The 15,699-nt window shown below is 42.3% G+C and overlaps 1 protein-coding gene across 3 annotated transcripts in view; it reads left to right on the forward strand.

The window, feature by feature from the left end:
* The window catches only part of LOC137424593 (5'-nucleotidase domain-containing protein 3), a 114,379-nt gene that overhangs the window by 18,737 nt on the left and 79,943 nt on the right, over positions 1 to 15,699 (forward strand). For all 3 annotated transcript variants that reach the window (XM_068112196.2, XM_078775645.1, XM_068112197.2), the window contains exons 3-4: positions 5,336 to 5,410; positions 14,333 to 14,388. In XM_068112196.2, the coding sequence (XP_067968297.1) occupies positions 5,336 to 5,410; positions 14,333 to 14,388 (131 nt within the window). The remainder of the gene's footprint in view (positions 1 to 5,335; positions 5,411 to 14,332; positions 14,389 to 15,699) is intronic.

A 15,699-nucleotide genomic window follows, 5' to 3' on the forward strand; every position in this document is an offset into this window, starting at 1 on the left:
GCCCATATGTCATAACAATATTGTTTGTGTTTTTTGTTTGTTAAAATTGATTTAGCAATGGATTCTGCTTCAGAATATTATAGAGATGTAAAAAAAATAGGGTTCCATTTTTTCTTTTACGTCTAATAGGTAGTAATTCGAAGAAATCCAAGATGGCCGCCATAAAATTTGGAAAATACACTTTTGTGCATATCTTTGTATCTAGATATCATATAAACATGAATAATATGTCCTTTTATATGTTTTCAGACCCAAGGAAGCCATTTCTGCCATTGTTTTTACAGAAAAATGCAAGGAAAATAAAATAGTGGACATATACCAGCCAAAGTGGGGTCGGCCGGCATGAAATCGGTTAATTAAGTTTCCACCATCTAGTTAAGGTCTGGTTTTGACTGTGTTGACGAAATGTGAATCTGAATAGTAGTATCTATCTTTGCAGGACCGACGACAGTTCAAGAGTGTCTAGAAAATTACACCTACCTTCAAGATGAGTGACTCACCACCCAGGAAGATTGAGAAGTCAGTAGATTTCGGACTTTGTTTTGTATGCCAAATGGCCATAGGGCAAACAGACTATACAACCTTTGTAACAAAACCAAAACTCTCCTCTGTCGAGAAACTGATGGCAGGTGCTGAGGAACAGTACACGTATGGTGAAACAAAGTTTGCATCATTGAATAGACGTTTGCAATATTCCTCTGCTGAAGAATTGCTCGCAAAAGGTCTCCGCTACCATAAAGCTTGTTACAAAGATGTTACCAATAAGATGCACATTGATCGAGCAAAGGCTAGGTTTGAGAAAGGAACAACATCAGGCAGTGCCGCAGAAATCCGACTGAAAAAGAGAGGACGACCAAGTTCTAGTGATCTAGGGGAAAGCACGTCAACATCCAGAAGGTGTTCCCGAGAACAGACATTTGACGCGCTCAGATGTGTCATATGCCAGGAAGACAGAGGAAGTGAACTACACAATGTGTCAACAAAGAACATGGGACTCCAGATCAGAAACATTGGCCAAGAAACAAGTAATGACAATCTGAAAGTGAGACTGAACAGTGTCATAAGTTCGCCTGACCCATTGCAAGCAATGGCTGAGGACATGAAATATCATTTACCATGTGTAGTTAAGGCCAAACGTGCTATAGTTAAGACGGAAAAACAAACAGAAACAACCAATGTTAACTTTGGTCAGGTGTTATCAGACCTTGAACTCATTGAAATTGTTGAAACTGCGTTGAATGATACTACTGAAAATGCTGTGCTGAATATGAATGAAATTCATGTAACCTATGTCAATTTACTTAAGGAGCATGACTTTCCGGTCTCAGACAACCATAGTTATAAGCCATACCTGAAACAATTGATCCTAGACAACATTGCCGATGTTCATTTCAGCCGGCCCTCAAACAAAACAAAGCCAGAGCAGATTCTTTCCACAAAGCTCAAAGACCACATGATATCAAGCAAGCTATCAAGCACGATCATCTAAACTATGCTCGGTTGCTCCCTCTCTACATTTCAACAATGCAGGAGACTGAAAAGCAGCACCCAGAACTGTGGAGGGAATTCATGAAAGGGAACTTCTGTGTGACAAAAGGATTGGCAGGCTTCACATCAATAGCCCCAGACCATGGCATTGAGCAAGAAAACCGTACACTGAAGGTGATTGGAGGAATCGTAGGGATAACTCAAAATGAGAAGGCGCTTGACAAGTTCTTCCTCATTGCACCTGAGCTGTCAAAGTCACTGCACGAGTTTGCGGAGGGATATGGTCTTGGTGAAAACCAGAGCAGAAAACAACACCACGAAATCACGGGGGGAAAGCTTTCCCGGGTGATGAGCCATGCCTCCAAGCTTTCTAGGGTGTTCCGTGAACATGGCGATCCATTTATGGAAGAGGAAGTAGACGAGGTCTACAACCTGCTCACCAAAGAAGTCATGAATGAAAAAGTGTCCAGCGACATCTTAGAGCGCGACGAGATCGGACAACAGATGTTCCAGCAATTTGCCACAGATCGTTTAGCTGAGGGAAAACTTTCTGTGTGGGACAAAATGACGAAAAGAAAACTTCGAACATTCAAGAGTTCGAATGCCACAACAGAAGTGAGATCGGGCGACAAGCTGATCAAAGTCAAAGAAGAGCGAGGATTGTTGCAGAGGTTCATCGTTATCTCACGGAGCCGACCAGAGCTCGACCTGAAAGAATGTATTGGCACCTATGAATTTGGCATCGTTCCACGTTCTTTATTTGCATCTGATGGATCCCTCTTGTTGGCATACGACAAGGCAAAAATCCTTCGTCAACTTGAGCATCTGGCTGAGCCTGAAGAGCAGGATGTACATGATCCACCAGGAGAACCTATTTCGACAGAAATCAATGAGCATCAAGACGCGGGAATTGCCGCTTTGAATGATGCAGCAGCACACGCTGGGGAAGAAACTAATGACCCATCAACTGACTATGAAATCTCAAGCCAAAATTTGCAGGAACCCTCTCAGATCAGCCAAAACCCAGACACAACCACAAGATCAGGAGTGATCAATGAAAACGAGACTACTTCTCGCCATAGAGTGATAATCATTGATGGCATGGCTCTTGTTAACGGGATCTCCAAAACAGAACAAATGATTACATGCAGTGACTTTGCTCAATCGTTCATTGAACGCCTCGAAAATATTGCCGTGCATTATGATGACGTGAGGTTGGTATTCGACCGATACATCGATAACTCACTGAAAGACAAAATGCGCCTAAAGAGGACAAAGGGGAAATCAACATACTATCACGTCAGGGATAGTACATTGATCCAGAAGATTTCACTCAAAGATTTCCTTTCCAATGTGAAGACCAAGGCAGAGCTTACAGAGTACTTGGCTGTGAAGTGTCTATCTTACAGCAAGGCTCATCCAAACAAGTTGAAGAAGTTCATGGTGACATCAGGAACTAAGACCACGGGCAACACTGAAGTTCCAGACAGTCTACTCACGCACAGCCAAGAAGAGGCCGATACACTCTTAATTCTGCATGCTCTCACAGTCGACAAAGATGCAGAAGTTATCATTGATTCGCCAGATACCGATATCTTCCTCCTACTGATTCAGAGATTTCACGATCTACCACCTGCTACGAGGTTTCTCACTGGGAAGGGAAAGTTGAGGAGGAGCATTGCAGTCCAACCTATTCATGGCATGCTAGGAGAGAAACGTGCGTCTGCAATACTTGGATTCCACGCATTCACGGGAAGTGACATGTCTGGAAGGTTCGCTGGCAGGAGCAAGGACTGGTGGTTTAAGGTCTTCATGACATGTGACAACAAGATATGGGAGGCTCTGGAGTCTTTGGGACAAACTGATCCGTCACCAGAAGTGTGTTCCCAGCTGGAACGCTTCGTCTGTCTGCTGTACAAGTCTAAAGTTCACACGAAAGTAAACGAGCTTCACTGGTTCTTATTCTCCAACCGTGCTGCTGAGGGAGAGAGTCTTCCACCTACCACTGGTTCGCTAAAGTTACACGTTCAGCGAGCACATTATATCGCAATGATATGGAGAAAGGCAGCAGAAAGCCATCCGTCCCTTCCATCACCTGTCGAGTATGGTTGGCAGTTACTTTCGGATGATGGGGTTTATGCCCCAAGTCGATGCCTGAATCCTCCAGCCCCAGAAGCAATAATGAATCTCGTGAACTGTGGGTGCAAGAAAGGGTGTATGGGAAGATGTAGCTGTCGCAATAACAATATTCCTTGTACTGAAGTTTGTGGGTGTGTGGGTTACAGTTGTAACAACAAAGCAAACATCAATGAACCGCGTGTGATAGATATGGATGAGGATGAATGAGGCATTCGTTTATGTGATCGTTTATGTTCATTCATCGTTTATGTTTAGGTGTGTGTGTATGTGTGTGCGTGTGTGTGTGTGTGTGTGTGTGTGCGTGTGCGTGTGTGTGTATTCAAAATAAATGTTATCAGTGAAGATTGTTTATTGAATCGATTCTAATTGGGAAATTATACGATCCGATTTCACGACGGCCGTCTCCATTTTGGCTGGTATATTGCCCACTATTTTAATTTCCTTGCATTTTTCTGTAAAAACAATGGCAGATATGGCTTCCTTGGGTCTGAAAACATATAAAAGGACATATTATTCATGTTTATATGATATCTAGATACAAAGATATGCACAAAAGTGTATTTTCCAAATTTTATGGCGGCCATCTTGGATTTCTTCGAATTACTACCTATTAGACGTAAAATAAAAAATGGAACCCTATTTTTTTTACATCTCTATAATATTCTGAAGCAGAATCCATTGCTAAATCAATTTTAACAAACAAAAAACACGAAATTACTAATCGCCCTAGACTAATAACCTGTTTTAGGCAGATAATATCTTCAAGGCAGATAATATCTTCTAAGTCTGCCACCAGCTCAGAATTCTCATGGCCTGATCCTTCCTCTGCCATCCTCCACTAATAATGTTTTGCAAAGCTTTAATCTTGAGTGTCGTGGAATATGGCTACCTACTCAATGGTGTGGAATATGGAACAAGCTGCTGCTGAAGCTTCTCTCTTTCCTCTCCCCTCAAACCACTGCTAAGTAACTGGAATATGAGGTCAGCAACACTGTAATCACATCAGCAAGCTGTATTAGTGTATGCTTCATGGTCATTGGGGCAGGTTGATGGCCTAGCAGTTTTTTTACCGGCTCAAATTAGGTCTTATTCCTCCTGCACTCTCACCTCTCCACCCATCCTCGGCCTCTACAGGTCATGCACGCTTATTCCAAAACCACTTACTTCATTATCCTCCCTAATTATGAACTCCATGCTTGCCTCCATTTTTTTCATACCCTTTCTTCTCACCCAGGTAGAATTGTCTTCCTGATTTGGTTGGCTTGAGATGTTCTTTGCAGGATATAAAGTCTGCTTGCCACATCCAACTTATGGTCTCTCTCATTTCCATTTTTGAGCTTTACTACACTTGCTGAGACCCTGTTTCTCCCTTCTCATACATTTCCCTTCCTTGTGCTGTGGTGCTTCAGTTAGTTGTCCCACTGTTTTCCCTTTGTCCCATTTTAACTGTTAAATATAATTATATTAGGAATAGCAACTGAGGGCCATGATGCTGCCAACATATTTGCAGTGGGAGCGGGAGTGAGCTGTGGTTTTTTTTTTTTTGCCCACCTGATGGAAGGTTTTCAATTATTCAATTCAAACGAAAAAGGAAGTACGTTTAAATGTCATCCTCGTAAAATGTAACTATGATCATAGCAAACGAGTAATTCATTCTCTGATTATTTTTCACCAATCTTTGGAAATATTTTCCTGTCCTCCTACTCAGTATCCCAAAGAGCTCCGGCAATATGAGTATCGTCAAGACTTTGCCATTCGGGGCCTGCACTATGATGTTCATAAGGTGGGTTCTCCAGAAAAGAAAGAGAGATGTAGAGGAAAATTTGCAACTGAGTTAACGTAAAATATGAGACGATATCTGCTTTTGTTGTATTTGTTAGATTTGTTGCGATGTTACTCTCCAAACCCAAATTTAGGTGCCGATGGAGAGCAGTGGGGTCCATTATAACTAACATTGGGCTGAAATATAATTCCTTCTCTGATGCCATTGTATATAGGCAATACATTTGGAAACAAAATATATATTTTTTGTCTTTGGCATACTTGTTTATTTATATTTGTGTTTATTACTTATGATAATCGAAGATTTTTCAAGTATATTGGTTGGTCTTGTGCATTAGTATTTGGCAAAAAATTTTTTTTTTGCGAAGTCTGTTGATCACTCTGGTTTGTGTGTGTGTTTGTCTGTCCGATCACTTATACTTGCCTACAGGTTGCAATTTTAAACCGATCTTCACAAAAATTCACCAAATGGAAGAGTTGGTGGTCTGACAGAATCCTATTTATTTTTTAGGTCAAAAGGTCAACATGGGCCAAAGGTCAAGCACTTTCTTCCAATTTCTAAAATCCTCAATCTTAATCCATTTGTCTTGAAAGTTGAATAGGATTTAGATATCAGCTAACTGAATTCAAACACCAACTATTTTTGGCACTCAGTGCCAGAGGCAGCAAAGCAACCCCAAAACATCACTGAACCTCCTCCATGTTTGACTGCAGGGAAGGTGTTCTTTTCATTGAAGGCTTCATTTTGTTTTCTGTAAGCATAGAGATGATGTACTTTACCAAAAAGCTCTAATTTGGTCTCATCTGTCCACAGGACATTCTCCCAGAAGGATTTTGGCTTGTTCAGGTGTGTTTTGGAAAACTCCAGTCAGGCTTTCTTAGCGGTGTGGTCCTCCTGGGTCTCCTACAATATAACCCCCTTTCATCGAGTTGGCGACGGATGGTGCAAGTTGAAACTGTCATACCTTGTGTCTGAAGGTCAGCTTGAATCTGTTTCGCAGTTGATCGACGTGCTTTTTCCATCATTCAAGCAATCCTTTGCTGCAATCTTCGATCAAGTTTTCTCTTGTGGCCACGTCTATGGAGGTTGGCTACAGTTCCATGGGCCTTAAACTTCCTGATAACATTGCGTACGGTGGACACAGGAACATCAAGGTCTCTGGAGATGGACTTGTAGCCTTGAGATTGTCCATGCTTGACTACAATCTTGTGTCTGATCTCCACAGACAATTCTCTGGTTTTCTTTCTTTTCTCCATGCTCGTTGTGGTACACACAGTGACACAAAACAGCAGAAAGACTGCTTTTCTCTATTCAAACTGATTTAATGAGTGATTTTTATATTGCAGGCACCTGCAACTCACCACAGGTGAGTTCAATTCCATAGAAAAGGAGAATCACCTGCTTGAAATCTAATTATATCTAACAACTTCTAAAAGGTGCCAATAATATTGTCCGGGCCATTTTAGGATTTCTGTATGGAACAAGCTAAGATTTAGTAATTTTTTTCAGCTTTTTTTGTTTTGTTCTACTGCAAAGCAAAGAAATACATATGTGGATACGAAAAGATTTTTTTTTTTTCAACAATTTTCTGGAAGAAATGGTGCATTATTTGAAAAAAGTGCAAGTGTGCCAATATTTTTGGCCATGACATTAGGTGTGAGGCAGGAGCACCAGCCCAGAGGGGAAATCAGTATTCCATTGAGCTGCAGATGAAAGCTTCGTATGTGGTGAGCAGCTCAGAGGTGCACAGAAAGGACTTCGCATGACTGAGGATGCCCAGTCGGCGACTGGCTTTGGAGGCCAGCTTGGAAATGTGGTTTTCCCAGGAAAGATCATGGCAGATAGTGACACCCAAAAGCCTGGGTGACAGAACTTTTTTTGAGAGGAATTTTGAGAAAGTAGATGGGAGGGTTGTCCAGACTGTCTTTTTGGAGACATATAGTGAGAGTGTGAGATTTGTCAGTATTGAAAGACATGTTGCACTTGTTTGACCAGTTTGTGATTTTATCCAGGTCTGAATACCTATCAATACAATCTCAATACAATCATGATTTAACACAGTTTTTTTTGTAGTATCAATTTATGAATGGAATGATGCTGTTTGGAATGAAAACAGAGATATTGAGTTTAAATATGAATGAGGAAATGATGTGAGTGTTTCTACTTTCTAACCGTGACATTCGCGGATTCGCCATGTGCAGATTCGCCATGTGCAGATTCGCCATGTGCAGATTCGCCATTGACTGGGTATAGAACCATTCAGACGGCAGACGTTTTTTGCCCAAGTCCTTCACGAGCCTACAGTCAATGCCTGACGTTGGTCAGGCCGGACGACTGAAGGTTGCGCAGGAATGCGGAATTTATTGGTTCCATGGTTTAGCATTCACTGTTTCCACATTGTTTGTTTGCTTGTGGCTTTCCACCCATCCATAAGCATGGGTACCTCGCTCGGTTATAATACAATATATATGTATGTATATGTGGGCCGTCGCTCGAGTCTGGTAAGAAAAGCCAGCATGGCCGCAAAAGTATATCTCAGTGACTTTTTGTGGGTCCGGACTCAGTGGTGCAAGGAGCATAGGAAATGCACTGCCGAGCATTGGATGAATATGACATGGTCTGATGAGCTGTCCTTCACCATGTTCTCCACGAATGGACGTGAGCACATGTGGCTATAGCGCAGCGAGCTCTACAGCCCAGAGTTCCTGGTTCCAACAGTAAAAGGTTCTGGCGGTTCCATAATGTTGTGGGCCGCATTTTCCTGGCATGGCCTGGATCCACTAATTCCATTATAAGGCAGGATTGATGCAGAGTGCTATGTTACCATTCTGAGTGATCATCTGCATCCAATGATGCCGCATTTATTCCTTCCTTGGAGGGTGGAGTCTTTCTTGAGGACAATGCTTCAGTTCACAGGGCACGTGTTGTCGCCGGGTGGCTGAGGAGCATGAGGATGAAGTTGCGCATCTTCCATGGCCCTCCCAATCGCTAGATCTCAATCCCTTAGAGCATTTGTGGGACTGTCTGGAGAGGCGCCGTAGACAGCCGTTTCCACCTCCATCAAACTGACGTGAATTGGAAGAATGGTGCCACATTCCTGCAGAACAGTTCCAGGCCCTTGTTGACTCCATGCCACGTCTAAACCATGCCATCCTGGATGCACATAGTGGCCCAACATCCTATTAAGTGGCAATTCTGTTGGTGTTTACAGTTTTCATCCACTACCTGTCAGTGTGGGGTTCTTCATTCATGTCTGCTATTTCCCTCACTCACCCAGGTGTGTGTGTGTTTGTGTGTGTGTGTGTGTGTGTGTGTGTGTGTGTGTGTGTGTGTGTGTTTGTTGTCAGAGCGGTAGTTTATTTCTTTTGTCTAAAAAGTTGTTTTGTTTTCTGACTATCTTTAAGTCTGGGATTTTGTGCCGTCTTTTGCCAATTAAATTATGTATTTCATAAAGGCTGTGTTCAAGTTCATGTTCCTGCCATTTTTACCATGCTGACGATTTGGCTTATAGATTCATAATAAAGGATGGATAAATTCGTCAATTGCCTAAATATAATGGATGTAGTTATGGGCCATTCGGGGTAGAAGGTGCGTAATCCACTGTGTCGCCTCATACAAATTATTGACTGCTTGGTTTAATACTTGGAGCATTAACTCCAGTGTGTTGCTTCTTGCCCCCACAGTAAAAAGCGTTTTGGCGTGGGCACAGTCCATGTGGCATTGTATTTCTGGTATGGCTTGTCTATCTTGGGTTTGAATCTCCACCCAGCTATAAATTGTCTGCAGGGTGATGCATGTTTCACAGTGCTGGGTGATGCATTAATGTGTGCGCTGTCCTTCGGAAGGACGTTAAGTTGGAGAACATGTCTGCCAGCACTGCGGGGAGGTGGTGTTGGTGAGGGGGCGGGGATTTGTGGACGTGAAAGACCCCACAGTGTCATTCACAAGAAGTAGGCAAATGATCACAAACACCCTGAACAAATTACAAATTCCTGCCAGATTTGAATGTCAGGCCTAGCCAGGCAGCTACTGAAAGACTTCAGCCAGAACCATTTCACCTGGTTGACTGTCCAACTAATTGCTTTGGATGCACTTTTTTTTTTTTTCATCTGTGACCTGCCGTTCTATTTTTGGCACTTGCATGAAGTTGGAGCAAAAACGAGCTGTGAAAATATAAACCTGTTTGTGTTTGCATAAAAATTGCTTCAGCAGAAAGCAAAAAATGCATGTTTTCTTTCTCTTCCCCTGAAATGCAGATCAGTAGTCTGCAAAACATTGCCGCTACTACTATAAATACTACTATTACTACAAATACTACTACTGCTATTGCTTATTTTTATGGCCCCAATTATTCCCACCCTCTTGTGGGGGTAGCCAGTGAATGTTATTGGCCCAAGTCTTTCAAACATCGGCTGTAGACCAGGCCTGGCATTTGAAAAACTTTGTGTGCTGATCTAAATTTTGTTGTGTTGCCTGTGCCATCTAATGAGACCCTTCCTAATGGTTTTCCTCATTCCAGATAAACTGCAAATTTATTGATTTTCCTCTCCGCCTACATACGGGCAGTGAACAAAAAAATGAAAACACCTGGGTAGATGAGGGACACTAAGTAACGGCTTCCACAGAGGTGTGTGGCCCATGTGTTATTTAAGCAAATAACATCCCAGGATGCTTAGGGTCATGTGTAAAATACTGCACAGGCCTGGTTGCCTATAATTATGGCCAGCATAGCTGCAAAAGGAGACCCCTTCCCATTGCTACCATCCATAGAGCATGGACACTAAGTAACGGCTTCCACAGAGGTGTGTGGCCCATGTGTTATTTAAGCAAATAACATCCCAAGATGCTTAGGGTCATGTGTAAAATACTGCACAGGCCTGGTTGCCTATAAATAAGTATGGCTAGCATAGCTGCAAAAGGAGACCCCTTCCCATTGCTACCATCCATAGAGCACGTGTTATCGCCCAATGGTTTGATGAGCATGACACTGATGTTATCCATATGTCATGGCCTTCTCGGTCACCAGATCTGAACCCGGTGGAGCATTTATTGGATATTCCAGAACAATGCCCGAGACAGCGTTTTCCACCTTCATCAAACAGATGTGAGTGGATTGACTTTCTCGTGGAAGAATGGTGCCGCATCCCTCCTGCAGAATTCCAGACATTGTACTCTATGCCACGGCGCTTACAGGCTGTACGAGCCGCATGTGGTGGCTTAACGTCCTATTAAGTGACTTTACATTGGTGCTTCCATTTTTAGCTTACCTGGAACGAATTTCAGGGGAGCTTATGCGATGGTGCGTCGTTGTCAGTCAGTCAGTCAGTCAGTCAGTCAGTCAGTCTGTCCGTCCATCCGTCCGTCCGTCCGTAAACACTTGAAACTTCTTCTCTGAAACTACCAATTGCGACCAAATTTGGCACAAATTAAATTTGTTGTGTTGTGACGAAAGTTTGTTCATGGCATAAAAAATATGGGGGTCTAAGGGCGTTTACCGGGGGTCAAAGTGGATCCAGGTTTTACCCCCCCGCCCCCCCTTAAAATAGGAATTTTATTTTTCCTCTGAAACTACACACTATTTCGATGAAACGCTACCCCAACCTTCACCATACCAAATTTTGTTCACGGCATTAAAAAAAATCTTCCCTTTTGAGGGTTCACGGGGGGGGGGGGGGGGGGGGGGTGGGAGGGGAGAGGGTGGGGTTTTCTCCCCAAAGTAGGTGTTTGCTTTCTTCTCAGAAACTACACACGCAATTCCGATGAAATTTAACCACAACCTTCATCACCCGTGATGTACCAATGTTTGTTCTTGGCATTAAAAAAATCGGGGTCTAAGGTGGTCTATGGGGATGGGGGGGCTTTCCTCCCTAAATAGGTATTTGCTTTCTTCTCAGAAACTACATATGCAATTCTGATGAAATTTAACCAAAGTTTGTTCCTCTCATTTAAAAAATGGGGGCTGAATGAATGAATGAATGAATGATCGTTTTAAGGCCATTTTCCCCGCTAGAGCGGGGGTTAGCCTTGCGGGCCCCATGACAATCATGGTTCCCTGTTTGAGGCAATGTTTTTATGGCCGGGTGCCCTTCCTGACGCCAACCCTTGGTCATGCTCTTACGATGCGCAGGCTAAGCTAGTCTATTGGGTTCTTGCCCCCCCCCCCCCCCCCAAAAAAAAATTGGTATTTGCTTTTTTTCTCAGAACCTACACACACAATTTTTATGAAACGTCACCACAACCTTCATCCGCGATCTACCAATGTTTGTTCAAGGCATTGGAGAAATTGGGGTCTGAGGATGTTCATGGGGTAGGAGGGAGGCACTCGGTTGCCCCCCCAAAATAGGTATTTTTTTTGTTTGTTTGTTTAAAGTCTTATGATTATGTTAGTTGTTAGTATGATTTACATGCTGCCCTGTCTTCTAACAACCATTGAAATTGGTTTAAAATACCATTTCTCAGTGCAGTATACTATTTATTATACCAGGTGAGCGCTTGGGGTAATGGGGCATTGTCCCTATGTTTTTTATTTTTTGTCCACTACCTGAATGTACCCAGAATGCCCATCTATTTCTGAGTCACCAAATGCACACTTTTACAATCTTGTGATTATCACAACTTTCCATGAACATAATTCTTGCAATATTTGCGCTTTTACATGAGCCTTCGATTACTCATATAAAAACCTTTTTTCAGCTTGGAAATAGCCCGGTTGTGATGAGGGGTTTCTTATCCCTCCTTTAAGAGTGAACGTTTACAAAGAGAAACGCTACTCCAACTAATTTGCCCACTCTCTTAAAGGTCTGCTTTGTGCATCGTAAATCTTTGCTGCATTATAACAGCTTGGAGAAGTTGTCTGAAAATAGCCTGACTATGAATAATCTGCTTTGCAAGCCAGGCTCTGCCTCTGAATAAAATATTTATTGAAATGGATTAGGTTATGTATGGCATTGATATAGTTACCTCCACCACCAAAGGTGGATGGAGGTTATGTTTTCACCCCTGTCTGTTTGTCTGTCCGTTTGTCTCTTTGTCTGTTTGTGAAGAAAATATCTCAAAAAGTTGTCGACGTATTCGAACAAAATTTGGCAGAGAGGTAGCATGTGTGACAAGGACGAAATAATTAGATTTTGGTGTAGATCCGGATTCGGATCCGGCTAGTATAATTTTTTAAGTGATTCTTCACCATTGGGATATAGGGCCAAAAACTATACATAGCGGGATATCTCAAAAATTTGTGGACGGATTTGGACGAAATTTGGTGGACAGGCTGTGTGTTTGACAAGGAATAATCGATTCAAATTAGGTGAAGATCTGGATCCGGCTCGTAGAATATTTTAAGTGATTCTTCACCATTGGGATATAGGGCCAAAAACGATACATAGCGGGATATCTCAAAAATTTGTGGACGGATTTGGACGAAATTTGGTGGACAGGCTGTGTGTTTGACAAGGAATAATCGATTCAAATTAGGTGAAGATCTGGATCCGGCTCGTAGAATATTTTAAGTGATTCTTCACCATTGGGATATAGGGCCAAAAACGATACATAGCGGGATATCTCAAAAAGTTGTGGACGGATTTGGACGAAATTTGGTGGACAGGCTGTGTGTTTGACAAGGAATAATCGATTCAAATTAGGTGAAGATCTGGATCCGGCTCGTAGAATATTTTAAGTGATTCTTCACCATTGGGATATAGGGCCAAAAACGATACATAGCGGGATAGCTCAAAAATTTGTGGACGGATTTGGACGAAATTTGGTGGACAGGCTGTGTGTGTGTGACAAGGAAGAATCGATTCAAATTAGGTGAAGATCTGGATCCGGCTCGTAGAATATTTTAAGTGATTCTTCACCATTGAGTGATATGGCCAAAAATGATATATAGCAGGATATCTCAAAAATTTGTGGACGGATTTGGGCGAAACTTGGTGGAGAGTTTGTGTGTGTGTGAAATGGACTAATCGTTTCGATTTTGGTGAACATCTGAATATGGAATTCCACTACAAGAATTATTTATTTTTTAAGTGATTCTTCACCATTGAAGAGATCGGGTGAAAAGCGATTATATAACATGATATTAAAAAAAGTTATGGACGAGTTATGAATAAACCTGGTGGATGAGTTGGGTAGGTGACAAGAACAAGCCGATTAGATTTTGGTTCAGGTACGAATCCAGATCCGGCCTATCGGTGGGACAGAAAACCTAAACTGTTCACCAGGCGGTAGTGTGCTCTCTACTGAGTGCCGTTCTAGTTTGAGATGTTTCAGCCATGATTCTAGCATTAGCAAGGGCACAACCAATTGCTCTTGACCCTCTCATTTGATAACCACAGGTGAAACAATTAATTGTATTCGGTTTACAGCTCTTTTTATTTATTTATTAATTTATTTATTTTTGCGACAGCCATCCTTGCCATCCATTGCTGAATGTGTTTGTCTAATGCTCAATAGCGTTTTGTTGAGTTGTTTCCAATATCCTACGAACATGTCAGGCTGAACTGAGTTGATCTTTTTGTTGTTGGGATTTTGTTTATCTCCTCTTATCTGGCCTTCTGCTGTGATTATTACGAGATATCTCTTCCATGGGCCCAATTATTTCCAACTACTTGGGGGGGGGGGGGGGGCGGCCAGAGATGGTTTTGGCCCAGGTATTTCACAAACCATCTTGTGAGGCCTGGCCTGACGTTCACCTGAAGATAGCAAGCGTTTTTTGTTGCAGCACCCTGCACATGTGAAGCACCAATCTGACATTTTATAGTCAGGTTGGGAACTTAACTCAGATTAGACAGGTAAAAGGTAAGTATGCTATCTCTACAATAACCAGTCAAAGCTCTTCTTTTATCTCATGCTACATATATTTTGATTAGGTGACTATCATTACATGTTTCTAATTTTTTTTTTGCATTTCTCTGCTGTTCCCAGAGCTTGCTCATGAAGATCGATGCATTTCACTACATTGAGCCGGGAACTGTGCATCGGTGAGGATACATTTTGCAGTGAGGCTGGTTTCTTTTGGGAGATTATACCTTGTGCATCACTTTGGGTGCTTTTGATGATTATGGAGTCATGAGGCTTCAAATTACATCGGTGATCCTATTTAAATGTCGATTGCTTCCTTATTGACTCCTAACAACCATTTGCAGAAGAAAAGTGTAAGCTAAACACTACAATGAACTCATGTCCGCAATCTTTGTTGGTAGATCGGTACAACACTAATGTGTATCAATAGTCCAACAGCCTTTACCTGGTAGATATGTGAATATGCCCAACGACACTGCTGACAGCATTCCTGCAATGTTTCCATTCAGTATGTACCATAGCAAGCTCGCCTGGCTTGAACGTTGCACATTTGAATGACAAAAGCAAATTTAAGAAGATTAAGTGTGAAAACAGGAATTCGAGAATAACTCGTAGGTGGCTATGTATTCCCAAATGGGGTGCTGTCTGGACCACTTGTCGATCATTGCTCCTTTCTGTTCAGTGGGTTCACAGATGGGGGTTATTCCAGTTCATTTATTGATGAATGATCATAGTTCTCTGCTTGCTGGTTGTCAAAGCCTGGGGATACCTTTTATTCCCTCAGCCCAAGAAGATCTCCATCCAAAGGTGTGAATTATTTTTGGCTTTTCCATATCTTGGGCATCCAGAGATCGCTCTAAAAATCGCTCTATAGTGCCTAAGCCTTTTTGATTAATGTCAGTTATATACAAGTACACATTTGCATCAATAAATACAAAACAATCACCAGACATTTGAACACAAATAATCAAACGATTCTGGAAGCGGTCGAAGTTAGTGGTAATGCTTCTTCTTCTTCCTGAACGTCATCAAACTTAACTCAAACGTGATGAACGGCACATTCACCAGCATATATTCAACAACAAGAACAACAACATGCATTTTAAGGCCATTTCCCCTGCTAGAGCGGGGGTTAGCCTTGCGGTCCCCATGACAATCTTCTCCATTTTGCCCTATTTTCTGCATCTCTCCTTGTTAACCCCCTTGCCCACATTTCTTCTTCCACCATCTTTAGCCAAGTCTTTCTCGGTCTTCCCCGTCCTCTACTTCCTTCTACATTCATTTCCATCACTCTTCTCAACCAGTCACTTTCATCCTTCCTCAACACATGACCAAACCATCTCAACCTGTTCCATCTCAACCTCTCAACCTCTTCACAGCATCAATCACAGGCTCTATTCCCATCATCTTTCGCAATTCATCATTTGTCTTCCTCTCTCTCAACGATACTCCACACATCCATCGAACCATTTGCATTTCCACCCTTTCCA

Source organism: Myxine glutinosa, chromosome 4 (assembly GCF_964187855.1).
Source record: "Myxine glutinosa chromosome 4, kmMyxGlut1.1, whole genome shotgun sequence".
Classification (NCBI taxonomy): domain Eukaryota; kingdom Metazoa; phylum Chordata; class Myxini; order Myxiniformes; family Myxinidae; genus Myxine; species Myxine glutinosa.